This window comes from Xyrauchen texanus, chromosome 21, assembly GCF_025860055.1.
Source record: "Xyrauchen texanus isolate HMW12.3.18 chromosome 21, RBS_HiC_50CHRs, whole genome shotgun sequence".
Taxonomy (NCBI): domain Eukaryota; kingdom Metazoa; phylum Chordata; class Actinopteri; order Cypriniformes; family Catostomidae; genus Xyrauchen; species Xyrauchen texanus.
The window spans coordinates 2,666,271-2,686,629 of NC_068296.1; the positions used below are offsets into that span (position 1 = coordinate 2,666,271).

At 40.4% G+C, this 20,359-nt stretch overlaps 2 protein-coding genes across 5 annotated transcripts in view; both read right to left on the bottom strand.

Moving 5' to 3' along the window:
* LOC127661387 (endosome/lysosome-associated apoptosis and autophagy regulator family member 2-like) overlaps positions 1 to 12,533 on the bottom strand; it is a 119,985-nt gene extending 107,452 nt beyond the window's left edge. For all 4 annotated transcript variants that reach the window (XM_052152047.1, XM_052152048.1, XM_052152044.1 and 1 more), the window contains exons 1-10: positions 12,393 to 12,533; positions 6,230 to 6,350; positions 5,683 to 5,872; positions 4,850 to 4,997; positions 3,804 to 3,893; positions 3,327 to 3,432; positions 3,074 to 3,226; positions 576 to 664; positions 282 to 462; positions 48 to 176 (exon numbers count right to left, since the gene is read on the bottom strand). In XM_052152047.1, coding sequence (XP_052008007.1) covers positions 48 to 176; positions 282 to 462; positions 576 to 664; positions 3,074 to 3,226; positions 3,327 to 3,432; positions 3,804 to 3,893; positions 4,850 to 4,997; positions 5,683 to 5,872; positions 6,230 to 6,350; positions 12,393 to 12,524 — 1,339 coding nt within the window. In that variant the 5' untranslated portion in view covers positions 12,525 to 12,533. The remainder of the gene's footprint in view (positions 1 to 47; positions 177 to 281; positions 463 to 575; positions 665 to 3,073; positions 3,227 to 3,326; positions 3,433 to 3,803; positions 3,894 to 4,849; positions 4,998 to 5,682; positions 5,873 to 6,229; positions 6,351 to 12,392) is intronic.
* A 3,266-nt stretch (positions 12,534 to 15,799) lies between these two features.
* Positions 15,800 to 19,737, bottom strand: tmem243a (transmembrane protein 243, mitochondrial a). The gene is given in 5 exon segments (XM_052151870.1): positions 15,800 to 16,829; positions 17,121 to 17,225; positions 19,242 to 19,292; positions 19,634 to 19,717; positions 19,720 to 19,737. Coding segments are annotated over 5 exon segments (378 nt in total). The 5' UTR covers positions 19,735 to 19,737; the 3' UTR covers positions 15,800 to 16,706.
* Between the last annotated feature and the right edge of the window lie 622 nt (positions 19,738 to 20,359).

Consider the following 20,359-nt stretch of genomic DNA (forward strand, 5'->3'; position numbering starts at 1 on the left):
TGCACTGCAATGTCACCCCCCAAAAATGTCCTTGAGTAATCTCTCACCATTTAAACTATCACACTTGTTATTGGCCACATTGAAGCAGGACGTCTTCATATTCGCAGGCAGCACGTTCCACCACTCGTACTCGTACCCGAGGATGGGCTCTGTGCCAGCTGGGCAAGGCTGGCATGCTGTGGATGTCATACACAGATTCCGTAATTAATATCTTTGTTTTTGTTTTTTGGTTTCAATTGTGTTTATGTTGATGAAGTTAAAAGGGACCTCTTGGGAATCACCTTTAACCCCATCAGAGAAGGTCCCAGGTGGGCAGGGAGAACAGGTGGCCGTGCCGTTGTTATAGAAGCCGGGGTTGCAGGGAGGGCATGGCTCACGCTGACCAGAAGGTGGCAGTTTAACAGCACCCAAAGCATCCATCAAACAAATCTGAGGCTCTACCCATTTAAATATGACCTGAGTCTAACAAAAAATAAATAATCTAATTAAATGAAAAAAGGGATTTTTATAGGCAGCGGCATTGTGCAATAACATGATGTTGCAACTGTAAACATTTCTAAAAAGCGTTTGTTCACCTTGCCCTCCTCATCACAGGTGCTGTAGGTCTGGATGTAGTCTTCCTCGGAGCATGGAGGTCTTCTCCTACACATGGCAGAACCTTCAGCTGTCACACAAGAGAGACATCTCACATCAGATCGCATCATAAGACCATTCAAAAACGCTTTTATAGGAACTTTTAAAATGTATGAAAGCCCATTAGCACATACTTCCATCACAGGGGGGGAGAAGTGCTCTGGCAATTCATAATTATCATATACAAAGTCATATTAATGATATAGAAAGTCATACTTATGATATAAAATCTCAACATTGTGACATCATAATTAGGAGATTGTCAAAATGATTAGATTCTAAATCTTGATTATTCGATTCAGTCATAATTGAGAAAAATCATCGTTATGAGATCAAATGTCAAACACTTTTTAGATACTAAGCCATATTTACGTCAGAATCATTACAAAGTTATTAAGTAATAATAATTATAAATCAAATTTTGAAAGTCAAAATTGTGTTTGTCATTTTGATTTTTAAAAGTTATAATTATGCGATAGAAAGACATAATTATAAGATTATGAAACACTAAATCATAATTATGAGATTAAGTAAAAATGTGATATAAAGTCATAATTATTTGTAAATTAAAAATTTACAAAATCTTAATTATGCAATAAAAAGTCATAATAATAAGAAACAAAGCCATGATCATAAATCAAAAAGACACAATTCTGAAATAGTAAGTAAAATTATTTAAGTCATACATTTAGATATAAAGTCATAATGAGATAAAAAGTAAAAAAGATAAAGATTCTTAGGCATTATTATTAGATAAAGTCATAATTATGAGATAGTCCAAATGAACAAAATCATAATTATGTGATAATTAGGTTGGCTTGAGAAAGCCAACTTACTGAAATCCTATTTAAACTTAATAATAATAATAATAATAATAATAATAATATAATTATTATTATTCTGAGACTAAAATGATCAAGACTAACTCCTCCTAGAGCTTTTAAGCTACACGCACCAAACTTAGCACAGACCTTCAGACTTATCCCGAATAGTGCTAGCATCATGCTAACACATGCTAGCATCGCCTAGCGAAGTGCTACAACATGCTAAAAATCTGCTAGCATCATGCTAACACATGTTAGCATGGCCTAGCGAAGTGCTAAAACAACATTAACTACCTATCTATCTATCTGACTGAATGATCTTATTTTTAAACTTTAGTAAAACTACTAAAAATTATAACTAAACTAAAAGCCTTAAAACTTCAAGCTTTTACAACTACTTCAAACTTTCATGCTAAGCTTTCTCAAGCCAACCTAAAGTTTGTACTGTAAAGTTTGATACAAAGCCATAATTATGACATAATAAGCCAAATTTATGAAGTCAAAGTCTTCATAAGAGAAGTGAAAATTCTGAAATAAGTAAAAGATAAAGCTGCAAGCAGCAATTAATGGGGTTCAAGCTTTTAGGGCCTGTAAGTATTAATAAGATATATTAATATATTAATGGGGTTCAAGCTTTTAGGTTTTAATTAAACTGTCCATATTCACCTAAAACAACATCAGAGATGTGTGCATGTTATAGCGCCACCAAGAGGCAGAGGTGCACACTTTTTCCACGTGTCCTCAGAGAGACCTCCTACATAAGTTTGGTGATAATATATAATTCTGTATATAATATATATATATTATAGCCGTTTAAGCAGAAGTCACCACTCCCCTACGTACATTTTGGCGTACTGTTTGCCGATGAATCATTAGTTTAACATTGCTTTGATAACTTTTCATGCTGAATCTTTCTGCACTGGTTGGTTCTGATCGGTCAAATAACCAAAAAATTCGTTTTTAAATAAAGTTAAACCTTAAATATGTGAAACACAGGCATATATACAACCATTTACATGCTTGAAATATGTGATAGCGCCTCCCGGTGCCTAATTGTTCTCCAATTTTGCACAGACCTCTTGGGCCAAGAGACAAATAGGTCTACCACATTTCGTTCCAATCTGCCTTTTTTAACCCCATCTAAAAGCTGCTCAAATTGGTCGATGGCAGCCATGTTTTTCCAAGATATGTAACTGTCCTCATAGCCCATGATGGCACCTTGGACAAAGACACCGTATGCAAAAATGTAAGTCCATGGGTTCCATAGTTAGCGCCATTTTTAGATTTTTAATTACAGTACCACCAAGAGACAAGCAATTGTTTCAGAGGGTCCTCAGATGGCGATAATATCTTCTGTTCATGTGTTATAACCTTTAAAGTATAAGTGGCCACGCCCACTATGTCCTTTTTGGCTTAACGTTTGATGAAAAATCTAAAGTGCAAAATTCCTTGGATGATTTTTCATATTGGGACTCTTTTGGGCTGAATCATTCTGCACTGGTTGGGTTCCAATAGGGTGAAAGGTCTAGGACTAGTTCATTTTGAATTGGTTTCAAACAATCCAAAATAGCGGGAAAACGAAAGGGCGAAGCCGCCCCAAGCAGATATATACTTACAAGCGTAGTGTGTTTCTGTATTGCAAGGTGTGCATGAGCTGGCCCCATGACTGGAGTAGGTGTCCTGCGGACAGGGCTCACAAGAGGACGAGCCAGGGGTACGACTGAAAGTCCCAGGCTTACACGGGAAACACACTGATGTGTACGCCACACCTGAGAGAGAGACAAAGATGGGACACATATTCTCCACGAGGCGGAGTGATTTTGATATCAAATTGGAGGAGAATGCACTCATACAGTAACATGTCTTCACCTGCTATCCGTATGTTCCTCAGGAACACAGGTTTGATGGCTTTAGCTCCCAGTGTTACTCTGGTAGTCCTCCAGAACAGGATGTTTGTTCCAGAATTCAGATTCACCTGACCATACAAGTGGAAGACATTATATTATACGAGCATGTAAATATGACTTCTGTATTCATGCTTTTGAACATTGTTATTTTCTCTGCTGAAAAAAACTAAATAGCTAAAATCAGCCTAAGCTGGTTGGCTGGTCAGGCTGGTTTTTAAGACGGGTTTTGCGTATGGTTTAGCTAGCCAGTGTGATATAGCCTCCTAGCTTAACCAGCGGAGCACCAGCTTGGCCAGCTAAGACAAGCAAATCAGCTTTGGCTGGATTTAGGCTTTTTTCCAACAGAGAAAAAGCTGGCTTATTAAATTATTTTTTTTTATTTTGTCATTTGCACATCCATTTTCTTAGACACGGGCATGTCAGTGTTTTGGTCACTTACACTATGTGTTCCCCACTCTCCATGACTGGTCAATTTGATCCATTTTTTATTTGAATCCTGGTCCATCTCTTGACACTGGTCATTTTGAATCTGTCCCAAAGAAGTGATTATCAAAGCATTCTCTAACCACCAGTCATTGAATCATAAAAACACATGCAAAATAAAAAGCTGTATTGTTCATAATGTTACTAAATTCACTCAGGAAAATAAGATGTTTAATATAGCCTCAAACAGCAATTTTTGGGGTCCACGCTGTTTAGAACAGTGGAAAAAAGTGCAAAGTCATTTCAATACCAAGTCCTCTAGCCACTTTGTAGATATGCTGTTGGCAGACTTAAAAGGATTTCATAACCCTGTACCTCAAGACCAATTCTCAAAACATTTGGTACAGACTAATTTTGACAACCTGTAAGTGGATGCCAAATTTTATAAAGATTGACAGTTTACAACACAAGTGTAACAGGGCGGAGGGCGGGGCTGGGTCATGATTCTACACACCCGGTCCCTTAACAGGCTAATTTATGGACATGTCCGTCATGTGTGTTTGTGTCTTTTGTTTAAGTTTATCATTAAAATAATTATTTATATTGACAAGCCGGTTCTCGCCTCCTCCTTTCCATTGAACTGCTTTACAACAAGTTATTAACTTCTGAAATTTAATTTGACCATTTTTGGTCAAGCACTTGACCCAAAAAGATGCATACCAAATTCGAACTTCCTCAACCAAACTGTAGCAAAGTTATAATTGGTGTTTAGTTGTTGCGCCCCCCCCCCCCCCCATGGATAGAATTGGACCAAATTTGGCACACATCCTAAGTTTCCCAAGTTTCAATAAGCTCTGACTTTGTGTTCAGTAGATATAGGATGATATGTGAATTTGGAACATGGCCAATGCATTCTGCATTGTTGCTTTGACCCCTACAAAGATAGTATATAAAAATGTAATTGGTACAGTTTGATGTATCCGTTTTTGATGTCCTTTAAATACAATACACAAGAATAGTTTCCAGATCCTGTTCTTTTTTTGTAATGAGATTCAAACTCACATAAAACTCGAAGAAGATGCTGTTGTCCATATACTGGTACTCAAAAGACACTGAGCCCCTTTTTTTTAAGTGCACAGTGTAGACAAGAAATACGATACACTCATCCCTGTTGGACTCCAGATACGATCCCTGTGCAATCCACTTTGCACTAAAGACAAAAGGAACACATTCAAGCACAAATACAATCAAGTCTCATCACATTATAGTGAACGGCTGTAGAAATACAAGTACATTTTAGTAACTTAAGCTTTTAGCCTTCTAGGAATAAAAATCAATTAATGGTTAACGACTAGTCCTATTCCACATCTCTGGATGCACATACATACAAGTCTTTGTGTATGCAGATGTGTGCATACTTATGTTACCAGAAAACAAATGGGAAGAATTCATCATTATCAACACCTTTAAAGATGTACCAAAATGAGATGTATTTGTCTGCTGATGTCTGCAATTTCCTTGATTAAATGGTTGAAGAGTTATACTTGGTTTTAATTTGTAGCGCCCCCTATGGGCAGAATTGCACGAAATTTGGCACGCATCCTCAAAATGTTTTTGCGTCAAAGTTTCCCAAGTTTCATACGTTTTCGACTTTGCATTTAGAAGATATCGGTCGATAAGTGAATTTGGGCTATGGCCAAAAATATATAAAAGCTAGTGAAATCTAAAAAAAAGGAAGTATCAACTTTCGATGTCCTTAAAATATCGAACGCAAGAATGGGGTTTCCTGATCCTGTTCTTTTGTAGTAATGAGATTCAAACATACTGATTTCTGAAATTTCCAATAAAACATATAAATTATTAAATTATGTCTCCTATACTAAGATGTCACTCACCTGCTGCAGGTTGACACATTCTGTCCAATGGGTGAGTTATCAGGGTTTGTTGCTAGGTTACTGAATCCGGGCGGGATGTCGTCCCACTCATCGAAACGCAATCCGCTGCCCAGGGAGAAGGTGCCGGCTGCACACGGAGTGCAATCCTGAGCCGACATCTCGAGAAACTCCCCTGCCTCACATGAGAAACCTGATGGAGGAGTCGGGGCAAAAGGAGCATTGGCCAATCAAAAACCTAAAATCTCTAATTATATGATAAAATATGATATAAGGTGATGAAATGTTGGGTAGGAATAGGATTGGAGTAAGGGGGTGATGGTTTGGGATTAATTACTCGTAGGCCTTTGAACACACTTTCTGTGCAAGAGGAAATTCCTCTGCGCTGATAAGGGGTGAGTGACAAAGACGCTGTTCAGAAGCACATGTTTTGAGAATCACTTGTATGCACGGACAAAGACATACATGAACAGCCAGAGACATCTTTTAAATTCCCAAATACCCCAAGCCGCTCAGATAAAACTCTCGAACACACACAATATGAACGTACTGCAGTCGGTGCCCTGCACAGGGTCTGGTAGTCCTGTACACTCTCCAGGGTTCAGAGGAATAGCCACCCTCCATCTGGATCCTGTGCTGTCACACTCCGTGTACTGAAAATAGTAGTCTGCCTGCAAAAACAAATTTTACAAGGACCATGTGGGTGACCAAGATTGACTGTAAAACAGTAAATCAAGGGGATTTAATGCAAAGAACGGTAAAAGATCATAATAGAGGGCTCTAATAAATCAATGAGTCATGCATGTCTTTAGGCTGCTGTGGCCTCACCCTCTCCCCTCCAGACACATGCCAAGGCAACCACCACCCACACCCACACCACCACCCAATGCATTGAGTTGTAACCGCAAGATTTAGTTGAGTAAAGCGACTTTATTTGTTGCTCACGGAAACAATGCAAAGGTTTTTTTTATTTTTTTTATGCCGAGTGTGTTGATTGTTTTTTTCTTCGTCCGGTGAGGAAAAGTCCTGACCAATAATATATAAGCCATGGATCATTGTGGCAGGGCGGAGGGTGGGGACGGGTCGTGAGTATACACACCCTGTCCCATATCAGGCTAATTAAGCCTCCGAGAGGGATAAAGGCTGATGGCAGACGGTGGTGCGACAAGAGAGAGATCGTTTACGGACATGTCCGTCATGTGTGTTTGTCTTTTGGTTTAAGTTATTCATTAAAATATTATTTATATTGTCAAGCCGGTTCTCGCCTCCTCCTTCCCATTACACTGGTGCCGAAGCCCGGGAAGGAGGAGGGATGCCCGTTGCGGAGTCCTCGACACTGCCGAGACTGTGTACCTTTGAATACCAAAAACATTGTTGACTCTGTGGTGAAGTGTGAAAATGATTCCTCATGCTCCCTGAACCACTCTTTCACAATTCGAGCCCTATGAATCTTGGCATTGTTGTCCTGGAATATGCCCGTGCCGCCAGGGAACAAAAAATCCTTTGATGGGATAACCTGGTCATTCGGTACATTCAGGTAGTCAGCTGACTTCATTTTATTGCCGCATAACATTGCTGAGCCTTGACCTGACCGACTGAAGCACCCCCAGATCATAACACCGCCTCCAGAGGCTTGTACAATATGCACCATGCAGGATGGGTACATTCATGCCCATCCCGTCTTACCCTGACGCACCCATCGCTTTGGGATAGTGTAAATCTGGACTCATCAGACCACATGACCTTTTTCAATTGCTCCAGTCCAATCTTTATGAAGTCCTTATTTCCCAATTAGTCTCACTAACAAGTGGCTTTCTTGTGGCCGCACAGCTGTTTAGTCCCAATCCTGTAAGTTCTTGTCGCATTGTGCATGTGTAAATGCTCTTACTTTCACTATTAAACATAGCCGTGAGTTCTGCTGTCGATTTTTTATGATATGACATCACAAAGCTTTTAAGTGATCTCAGATCGCGATCATTCAAGATTTTTTTCCAAACGCATTTCTTCCGTGAAGCTGACGGTTCACCACTATCCTTCCAGGTTTTAATAATCCATTGGACACAGGGATGGATTACCGACCGGGCCAATGGGGCCAGTGCCCAGGGGCCCGTGACTACCAGGGGGCCCTTGAATACCCGGGGGTGCCCTGGGCTTTAAGGCGGTGCAATCCAGTTTGGTGATCCCCCCTGCATGAACAACAAACCCCTCCCCGCTCAACAACTTTTGGGAGGAGGGGGCCCTTGGAGATAATTGGCCCCAGGGCCTTTGTAAGTCATAATCAGTTCCTGGATGGACAGTTCTTAAACCAATTCTAGTGATTTCAGCAATCTAGTTGTTTTCTTTGCTTGATGCAGGACAATAATTTGCCCCTTCTTAAAAACAGGAACCGTCATCAAATTTTTGTCATTTATTTGCACATGAAGAAATTGTTAATATATTACATTCATTCATGCATTTGGCAGACGCTTTTATCCAAAGCGACTTACAGTGCAATTATTACAGGGACAATCCCCCCGGAGCAACCTGGAGTTAAGTGTCTTGCTCAAGGACACAATGGTGGTGGCTGTGGGGTTCGAACCAGAGACCTTCTGATTAACAGCCCTGTGCTTTAGCCACTACGCCACCACCACATATTAGGGAGAAGGAAATAACAGTACACACAGTAGTCCAGCAAACATGGATGGCATGTGTACGTTAGCAATTGCATTTAGTAATCAAACCAATTGCATATACAATGCATCGTGTATAAGACATTTAGTTATAGCACACGTGAAGCGCATTTACCATGGGCTGCATCCGAAAACGTAGGCAACTGACATGCTACCTTGCTGCCCAATCAGTTAATGGCTTAACTGATATCTGTTTTAAATGATTGGAACTCTTATGGAAACTGGTCTCTGAACAGTTTGAAAAGCACCTTATTTTCATCGTACCTCTGTATACAGCCTCCGGAGGCAGCATTTACTGGTTGTGGACGCATCCTTGAAGTAGCACTCACGCGCTCGTGCGCATCATGTGCGAGCAACAATCTCCTGATGGTTTAAACAGCCTGGATCGACTACTTGGATTGTCACTGAGTGACAGTCATGATTATTGAATCAGAGGAACTTTTGATTCTGATCCTGAAGTTTTTGATTCTGGCTGATCCACGCTTCAGAAGAAGATATTAGAGGAGCGCTCGATGGGAAGAAAATGCTGCATTTTTGTTAGGTTCGTGAATTACATCTTTTTAAATGAGATATCTGCACATTTGCAGACGGTATATAACTGAATTTTTATTGATATTGGCTTTTAAGTGACTGTTAGAATATGTGCTTTAGGAGGTAAATAAATGAGCGCTCCACAGGATGCTGGATCTGCTGAAGTTTTGTGAGGTTGGTTTATTACATCTGTTTAAATGAGATATGCACATATTTGCAGACGATACAGGATATTCGTTTTATTGATATTTGCCTTTTTGTTATCAGACAAGACAATTCAAAGTTACAGGGAACTGTTGAGGAGAGAGATGGAGTATGAAACAGGCGAGCACTTTAATTATGAGCATTGAGGCATCTGCCGCGGCTTTGATATGCGGACCGTTAAATGACACCGTGTTGCACACCGGACTATTATTGTAGTAACATGATGGCATGTAACAACAAAACGAACCATGACTGGTCGTTTACATGTCTCAGACGCTTCACATGCAAGCAGGCATTTTTGGCACCCTCAAGATAATCAAAATCTGCCAAATGGGAACATATATACCAATAATTAAAAAAGTCAAAATATCGTCTGATTTATCGGCCTCGGCGATATATCAGGCGACCACTACACTCTTCATCACTGCATCAGCTTGTAGTGGTGGCTGTAGCTCAGGTGGTAGAGCGGGTCGGCTGCCAATCGCAGGGTTGGTGGTTCGATTCCTGGCCCACACGACTCCACATGCCGAAGAGTCCTTGGGCAAGACACTGAACCCCAAGTTGCTCCCAATGGCAGGCTAGCACCTTGCATGGTAGCTCTGCCATCATTGGTGTATGGCTGGGTGATTGGGACACAGTGTAAAGCACTTTGGTAACCTCTAAGGTTAAAAAAGTGCTATATAAGTGCTGACCATTTAGAGAGATGAGTCTGCTCGCTAGAGAATGGTTTGCTTTTGTAAACTTGTCAAATGGTTGTTTCTTCTAACCCCGTGACTGACGGAGGAGCCGCTCAAAGGTGGTTGAGCCACCTACCACACCGGGGTTAAACTGCTTGTCGATTAGCTCCACCTATTGTTAAGGTGTGAATGTGCAAACGGCAAACATTCGCTTTGCTTCCTATAGGAAAGGGCCATTCGTCAGTGATTCGCCTCTCATATTCGTGTCGCCTTTGGCGTGAAAAGGCCATAAAGCACAACGGAAAACCAAATTGTGATCTCCGAGTATTGAACCAAAGAACCAATTCACTTAAGTGATTCAGATTTCCCAGAGCTATATGAGAGGATGGTTTAGGTGTGTTTGATTGCTCACTCTGCTCCACTGCGGTGTTCACAATACATTGCTAATGCGCTACTCGTTGGAAAACGTGACTTGTTAAAAGCTACACTATTTGAAAAGCTGAGCTACTATTACGCTACTGAAAAATATACTTAAAGGTGCTGTAAGCGATTTCAGCCGTTCTACTTCCACGAGACTGCACTGTTGAATTAGCCACGCCCCCCCTCTTTCAAAACACCGCACTCCAAATGAGCTTAACTGAGACCGACATGGAGCAGAAACGGATGTCAAAAGCAACAGCAGCAAAACAGCGCCCTCAACTGACAACTGTTAGGAAAAACATGGCATAAAATTGTCAGTAAGCCTCAAATTCGCTGCAACTACAACACTATGAGAACGCGCAAAATGATTGACGGGTTGAAAGCGTCATTGTCCACAGCTCCCAGACACATTTTTATTTGCTGTTTACAGAGTCTAGTGGAGGTCACAGAGACTGGTGAGATATCTTACGACACTTGCAAAGTCATACGGGTTTGGAACAACATGAGGGTGAGTAAATGATTACAGAATTTTCATTTTTAGATTAACTATCACTTTAACAATAAAGCAGCTGCAAAAGAGCTCATTTCAGATTCATTGATTTTCCTAAATTTGACCATAACGACTGTCCATGATGTATTGAATCACTTTTAACACAACATCCCTCCAGCAACTCTGATTGAGTGAGTGGGAAGGAAAGGCCGACATCAGGCGGAAACTGATAATAAATCCAAGAATGGCCTGCGGGGTTAACAGACCGCCGGGCAGAGACTCGACCCTTCACACGGCTCAGAAAAGGAACAAGCCATTTACACAGAGTCCCACAAGTTGCCATCCAAAACACTAGTACTGTCCCAACAGCATCAGCTCACCTCTATGATCTAAACGGCTGGGTTAGAAGTTTAAAGTATTGATGTGCCAATGATGACTATGCAATGTAAGACAGCTCACTTAAAAGTATGTCTATCACCCCCCTGTTTTTCCATGCGGTCACTAAGTGCACAGAAGCCAGAGGAGAAGCTGAGCTCGCAGTAATAGCGGTTTCAAGGAGGCTATTATTAGCATCATATCACCAGGCTCTTCAGATGGGCACACAGGGTGGACCTTCATCTCTGTGATAAACACAGCTTCACACTCCTCTGGAAACTTATTCAGGAGAACACTTAAGATAAAAACACCCTGGCAGGAGGTCAAACCCCCTCAATTTCAGAACTGATGGGGGGGATGAACATCCCAAAAATCAATATACTCACACAAAAAGCATATAAGTTACTTAATAAGCAAGGAAGCACATGGACAAAGAGCTCAAAAATTGTATAGGTGGCATTTTACATCGTTGATGCACGAACAGAAATGGACAGAGGTAAACGTTTATTTAGTATGGCAAAAATGTAAGATAGTTTATCCTTGCCGTCAACAGAACGTCGACCAAACCGAGTCATTTTCACCATTTGGGAAGCAACAGCTTGTCTCAACAAATGCACTAAAACACAGAGCTCTGTATCCAAACCAAACAGACCGTTTGGAGTATAGAAATAGAGCAAATTATTATGAATAACTCCTCTATATTAAGGGAAGTGGGATACCAAAAACCAAGATACTGTGTTAGGAATAAACAGGAATATTAAGCATCTATATTTTGTGTTCAGAGCAGAATTGCAATGTTTGTTTACAGCAGTTAAACAATAGCCTATATGTTTTTTTAATTAAATGGTACACATAATAGTATCCAACACTGATCTGATCTTACCTAGAAACATGATCAAATAAAATAAAATAAACAAATAAATAATAATAATAATATATATATAAATTTCCATGCTTGGGTCTCTGAAGGCTACATGGGTGAGGTGCATTACATTACATTACTACAGGACATGTTTTGTTTTTTAAATAATCTTCTGCAAAGCTGCTGGAAGACATTTAAATCTAAACTAAAACTATTTTCCAAAACTATATAAACAGCTTGGCACACCTTGGTTATATTTACACCGATGCACCTGTTACTTTGTTTATTTATAAGGCGTGACAACAATTTGACAACATATTGCTGCACGTGACAGTACAGAGGTTGATCCCAAAGTAGCCTAATAAATAAATGCATGCAAGGGAAGCAGAGAGAGTCACAGACACAGATGCACAAACAGATGCATTCACTGAATCACCCCATAAAACACAATTAACACAATAAACACAAGAACTAAACGCTCTCACCCCGTTGCACTGACGCGCATGAGCAGCAGACACAGCGGGCGCGTGCAAAGTGAAAACAAAACAAATCACCACCGTGAAATGCACAATAAAATCCCCGAGGTGACGGACGAGGGTTCGCGTTGCGCGCTCCATCGCCTGATGAACGGAATAACCGGAGGCTTTGAAGTCATGGCTATGACGTCACGGAATACGAGTGATGTTTTAAACCGGTCTCTGTTGAATGACTCGATCGAACCGATTCGCGAGGCTTCACTAGATCACACAACTGACTTTGTTTAAGAGTAAAACTGAAAAAAAAAATTGAATAATTAGTCTAAAACTGGCAACACTATTGTTCTTACAGTAAAGTTGGAGCAGTAAACTAAATCTGTATATCTGTATAACCTAAAAGTGGAAATAGTGGTAAAAGTAACTAAAATTAAACGTGAAATGCTGCGCGGGGACATTGGAGAACACCTTCAAGCGAGGACTCGGTTCTGTGAATCGTTCTTTGAATCGGTTTAACTGAACGAAGCGATGTGCTGAAAGGAATCAGACTTCTAGCGCAAAACGTCAAAAACTTTCCTGCCTTAAACATCATGACTGGGGAACCCAATATTTTTTTTAATTGGGGTGAAAAATTCTGCCCATCCATTTTTATTGGGGCCCACCCAAAAGTAATTTCCTGGTCACGCCCTTGCCTGAAACACAGTGTATTACAACATATTACAACAGTGTATGGTGAGGCATATCCATGTTTGCAGAGTGTGCAGTTGTCCTTGATCACCACCAGATGGCAGTCGCCAATGAAAAGTAAATATTGTGGGGTGAGTGGTGAAATATATATATATATATATATATATATATATAAATCATGGGTGCAGTTCTGAGCAACATAGCAGTCATGACAGTGATGAGACATATACCGTGTGAGGATGTGGTGGTTCATTCCAAACTTCCTCAGCTGTCTCAGGAAGAAGAGGCACTGGTGAGCCTTCTTCACAACGGCCTCAGTGTGGACGGACCATGTGAGTTCCTCAGTGATGTGGACACCGAGGAACTTGAAGCTGCTGACTCTCTCCACCGGTGCTCCATTGATGGTGATGGGGCTGTGTTCTCCGTCTTTCCTCCTGAAATCCATCACAAGCTCCTTGGTTTTACTGACGTTGAGGGAGAGGTTGTGCTCCTGACACCAGCGTGTCAGAGTGTGCACCTCCTCTCTGTAGGCTGTTTCATCATTGTCAGTGATCAGACCTACCACCGTCGTATCGTCAGCAAACTTAATGATGGCATTGGAGCTATGTGTTGCCACACAGTCATGTGTGTATAGGGAATACAGGAGTGGGCTGAGAACACAGCCCTGCGGGGCTCCAGTGTTGAGGGTCAGTGATGAGGAGATGTTGCTGCCCATTCTAACCACCTGACGTCTGCCTGACAGGAAATCCAGGATCCAGCTGCACAGCGAGCCGTTTAAGCCCAGAGCCCGGAGTTTCTCATAAAGCTTGGAGGGCACTATGGTGTTGAATCCTGAGCTGTAGTCTACAAACAGCATTCTCACATATGTGTTCCTTTTTTCCAGGTGGGAGAGAGCAGTGTGTAGTGTAGATGCAATGGATCAATATGAGCATATTGGATGTTTAAATCTATTTATTGGTATTTCAAATTTAAGGTGCGTACACACTGCCAGCGACATCGCGGCGACAGCAACTCAATACCATTCATTTTCAATGCGAGCACAGCGACTTCCGGCGACACGAGCTGTCGCGACCGTTGGCGCTAGATGTGGGCGTGTCCAGCGACGCGACAAAGTTGAGAAAAGTTCAACTTTGGAGCGACTAACGGAAGCGACAGCCAATAGGAGAGAAGACGGGAGAGCTCACGTGATCCTTCTCTCTCAGCTCCTGCAGTAACGGAAAGATGGATGAAAGGCTAATTCTTGCTGTTAGAAATGTTCCAGTGCTCTATGATATGTCTCTTCCCACGTTCAAGGACATTTTTAAGAAAAATACTGTGTGGAAAGGTGTATCTGAGATCGCGGGGATTTTATGGACCCAGACAAACCGGCATTTGCATTTTCGCGGCAGATAAACCGCCGCTCTGGCAAACAGCACGCCTTGTTTCTCATTCATCTTTGATATAAAGCATTTTATGTACTGATTCCATTTATATTTAGTCTTTTCCCTCCAAAATGTTTGTTTTTAGTGGCAAGAAAAGAGATTCGCTGTCAACAGCAATGGAATGGCATCCGTGAATGTAATTTATAAACGTTACTAGGCAACCAGTAGTGGGAACGCCCACTAGCGACTTCACCGCCAGCCACTGGCGACCTGCAGCGATAAAGTCGCTGGCAGTGTGTACGCAGCTTTAGTCTGAAGGCTCACTGTGGTTTTTCTGTATGGATTCTGACCTTTAACTTACAGGGACAGTTCACCCAAAAAGGAAAATTATCTCGTCATTTACTCACCCTTATGAAATCCCAGATGTGTATGACTGACTTTCTTCTTCAGAAAACAAAGATTTTTAGAAGAACATCTCAGCTCTGTAGGTCCATACAATGCAAGTGAATGGTGACCAGAACTTTGAAGGTCCAAAAATCACATAAAAGAAACATAAAGGTAATCCACATGACTCCAGTGGTTTAATCTATGGCGTTAGAAGGGATATGATCAGTGTGGGTGAGTCATGGATCAATATTTAAAGACCCTTTTTAATATAAATCTTCCCTTTCACATTTAAAAAAAAAAGATTGAAATATTGATCTGTTTCTCATCCACAGTAATTGCATCACTTCAGAAGACATACAGTAGGCTATATTAAACAACTGGAGTAACCTTGAAAGGTCTCCATTCACTTGCATTGTATGGACATACAGAGCTGAAATATTCTTCTACAAATCATTGTTTGTGTCTTGCAGAAGAAAGAAAATCAAACACATCCAGGATGGCATGAAGGCAAGTAAATGATGAAGATGTAAATTGATTACACAGCATATGTAATCAAATTAGTTTAGCATTTAAAAAAATAGGGTTTACTCCATTTATATTTGGGTGGGGTATTGCCAGCTACCTCAAGAAATAGGTATTGTGGTGCATGTCGCGATACGGCACGATATCATGGTTCGATTTCGCTTTTAATTTCAATTCATTTGGGTCCAATTCAGTTATAATGTCCGTTTTGCTTGCACACAGTATGAAAGAAATTCTCTTTCAGCTAATGCTGTTATTCATTATACAGGGGACCTTCTGACTTGTTAAATTACGGACATATCAATCTTACACTTTTTATTTTATCATTCGTTTTTCATCATTTTGGTTACATAAAAATGTAGTCCATGTATTACATCACTAAATATGATGTATTGAAACTGCATAGATTATATTGTATATATACAGTGTTTTGTTGCTTGTTTGTTGTTTTCATGCCTAATTTGTACTATTTAAAATTATTTACTTAAACATGTGGAACAAGTGCTAAAATGGTACTGTCTCTTTAAGACCTGTGGGCGGGACTTTGACACTAGTGTTTGTTTGGTCGAATGGCTTCTTTAGCATCCATGCTATGTGTGTTTAGAAATAAATGCTTCTTTGGTTGTTTTTGCTAAATAACTGATTGTAGAGAACAGAAAGGATAGATATATAGACATTATTAAACAACAATTGGTCTGCTTTAGTCTTTGGACTCACATTACACAGAAAGACAGAGTCAAGACTTTTACCCTCAGCACGCAGTGAAAAGATCTCAGTGCTGAACTTCTATCCACTACACTCAAACACTGATGAGGGAAATATAAAAAGTAACAGCCAGTGGATAATCACAGACATTATTTGTAGCATATGGATGTATTTATGCAGTGTGTGAATGTTGGGGATTGCAGATAGAAAGCGCGATCTTGGCATTTTAAGTATCGATATTGACATCGTATAAATGAGATCAAGTAGAAAATCTATATTGTCTATATTGTTGCATGGCCCTACTGTAGATCCAAACTCGTGAGAGAGGTCCAGCATGTCTGTGAGAGAAACCGTGAATCCTGCAGGATCAGTTTGTCTCTTTCGTTCCTCATAGAAGCGCTGAAAATATCACAATATATCACGATATATGGATCCAAGTATCGATACCATACACTTATGATCATAAGACCAGCTGTGGCAGCAAAAATGCACGAAAGGTACATTATCCAAAACACACTGACAGATTCAACCCGGCACAGTATTTGAGTGCCTGTGCACACATCTCAGAAAAACTGCTAAATTGCATTTTATTGCCACTGTATTCATAATTTTCCATGTTTTCTGCAGAATTGAGAAGGTGCGAGGTCCTGAGTCCAAATCACTGTCATCTGCCAACGTCATGGAAGTATAGATTGGCACACAGACAGAGTAGGATAATGCAACCTATGGAATAATAAATAAGACCACGGAACTTGGGATCCAGATCACCATGACGATACCAGAATATCTGCAAAACAGATGCACACAAAAAAAGGATGCATGGATGACTTACAATGGTATGTCTAAACAGGATATTAGGCTAATAAAAGCAAAAACATGCACTTTAAAGAACCGGTCAGGACATGTAGCTCAGCCGAAAACTCTTAACTTTCATAATTAGACCAAAAAAAAAAATCAATGATTTCTTAAAAAATAAAGATTTCGTTAATTAATGAGAGTTTAAAAGAGAGAGAATGTGACAGTAACTATCAAGGACTGAATTGAACTACACGATTTTTGGGGGGAAAACCGCACTTACCAGCACCAGTACAGAAGAACAGATCATGATGATGCAGACCACAAAGAAGATATTTAGTGCTGTGGGAGTTGGTATAGGGAAGACAAAAGAACTGATGACAGTTACCTAGAAAAGACAGAGACCGAATACAACCATTTCAAAGTACAGTAACCGGTGTAAAGACCTAAAGAACTCAGTCTGCAACATAATTTTCCCAAATGGCTCGTGTCCATCTCCAAAGTGTGACATCATCATTTCTTAACATCGTATTCTAACTTTTTTTGTGTAACGTTACACCGATCAGCCACAACATTAAAACCACCTGCCTAATATCGTCTAGGTCCCCCTCGTGCCGCCAAAACAGCTCTGACCCATCAATGCATGGACTCCACAAGACCTCTGAAGGTGTCCGGTGGTATCTGGCACCATGACATTAGCAGCAGATCCTTTAAGTCCTGTTAGTTGCGAGTTGGGGCCTCCATGGATCGGACTTGTTGCTCCAGGACATCCCATAGATGCACAGTCGGATTGAGATTTGGGGAATCTGGAGGCCAAGTCAACACCTTGAACACTTTGTCATGTTCCTCAAACCATTCCCAAACAATGTGTGCAGTGTGGCAGGGCACATTATCCTGCTGAAAGACGCCACTGCCATCAGGGAATACAGTTGATATGAAGGGGTGTATGTGGTCTGCAACAGTCTTTAGGTAGGTGGATACCAGGACTCAAGAGCATCACACTGCCTCCCTTCTTGGCCTGCCTTCTTCCCATGGTGCATCCTGCTGCCATCTCTTCCCCAGGTAAACGACACACACACGGCCGTCCACGTGATCTAAAAGAAAATGTGATTCATCAGACCAGGCCACCTTCTTCCATTGCTCCATGGTCCAGTTCTGATGCTCAAATGCCCATTGTAGGTGCCTTCGGCGGTGGACAGGTGTCAGCATGGGCTCTATGACCGGTCTGCGGCTAGCCTTCGCTCCCCACGCACATCAATGAGCCTTGGGCACCCATGACCCTGTTGCCGGTTCACCGGTTGTCCTTCCTTGGACCACTTTTGGTAGGTACTAATCACTGCATACCGGGAACACCCCACAAGATCTGCCGTTTTGGAGATGCTCTGACCCAGTCGTCTAGGCGTCACAATTCGGCCCTTGTCAAAGTCACCCAGATCCTTACACTTGCCAATTTTTCCTGCTTCCAACACATGACATTCAAGAACTGACTGTTCACTTGCTGCCTAATACTGTATATCCCACCCCTTGACAGGTGCCACTGTAACGAGATAATAAATATTATTCACTTCACCTGTCAGTGGTTTTAATGTTGTGGCTGATCCATGTATATCCAAGTTTATAATGCTGTAAACACTAAAACGACTGTAAAAACTATGATTTAAACAACTTTACAGCTCAAATAACACATGAGTTAACAGAACAATTAATGCAAGTGCTTTTGCAAAATAATGAGCTTCACACTTCTGCCTTTAAAACCCTCTAAAAATGGGCCCCATTGACTTCCATTGTAAGTGCCTCACTGTAAAAAAGGAGAAGCTTATCTAAATACTTTTTGGTGGTAATCAACATTATGCCACAAATGCTGTCGACTGAGCTTTACTTGAAATATTACTTGAAATATTCCTTTAATTGTATTATTATTTAGCCCTAATTTTTTACCAAAGATGTTGCAGCGTGAGTATGACTAAATGACACTAGTGCAATAAATTAAAAGTATTTCAATTATTTAAAATATGACTTTAAGGCCCAAAGCATTATTTGTCTATCAAAGGTTTATTATATTTTACATATTGTAAAAAATTATATGTAATTATAATAACAATTTTAAAATAATTATTGTAAATACATGACTTGTATATAGGACATAAATCATAAATATTGTAGAAAAGTACCTATATATATATATATATATATACACACATACACATACACACACACACACACACACACACACACACAGCCATTGTTTTCCCCAAAAATTCCATGCAATTGAATGGAATAATTGTTTTACAAAATAAAATAAAAATAACTAAAATTACACATTTAGAAATAAATGCTTCAAATCTTTAAATGGCTCAAATATATTTTGAGTGTGTTGGTATTAAAGTTAGTGGTCAATACTCACTAAGACAAGCAGAGATGTAACCCCACCAACAGCAAGGTTAACAATTCTGTCCTGAAAGTAAAACAAACTTTGAAATTGGGGTAAAAATACATGCGATGTATTTTTGACAAGCAATCTTACAACTTTACCTATACATTTTACCCAGGTTCAAAGCATTTCACCACACAACATTACAACCCAAGGTACTAAATGATCCCTTTTAATTTTGGTTTATATCCTCCACCTTAGTGAGAACACCTGACCAACAGTTTTATTCAGTGTAATTAAAATCATTGTAACTTTCATGTTTCTATACACCACTGCAGAACCCAAAAACCATGTGTAACAGCTCTCTATACTTGAACAGTAAAACAGAGATTAAAATAATATATCCATATATATATATATCTCACCCGCGTTGAAGTCTCTCCGAACAGTGCTCTGTTATCTGTGGTGCGCGTCCTGAAATCATCCATGTTGTTGCTGATGGGACTGACTGAGGGTTTGTGGTCATGAGGAGCGGCTAATCTGTAAACCCTGCCCCAGTCTCAGGCACTCATGACAGGGCTTTCTCATTCCTCGAGAGATATAATGCCTCTGGCCGAAGCAGCACACGCGCAAAAAGAGGCGATTATATCGTTACATTGTATCAATATCAGTAGAACACACAGAGAAACACTGTATCTTTATCCGTAGAACACAGAGAAACACTGTATCTTTATCCGTAGAACACACAGAGAAACACTGTATCTTTATCCGTAGAACACACAGAGAAACACTGTATCTTTATCCGTAGAACACACAGAGAAACACTGTATCTTTATCCGTAGAACACACAGAGAAACACTGTATCTTTATCCGTAGAACACACAGAGAAACACTGTATCTTTATCCGTTGAACACACAGAGAAACACTGTATCTTTATCCGTAGAACACACAGAGAAACACTGTATCTTTATCCGTAGAACACAGAGAAACATTGTATCTGCAGACGGTCATAAGATTGTGCTTGTTACTGTGGAAAATAACAGAAGAAACAATTGTATCATGTTGCCGATGGAGGGAACCGGTTTCATGTTAATCGCTTTGCAACTTGCTGACCACCTGTAACACGTTTAATCACAAGAGTAGAATAAAA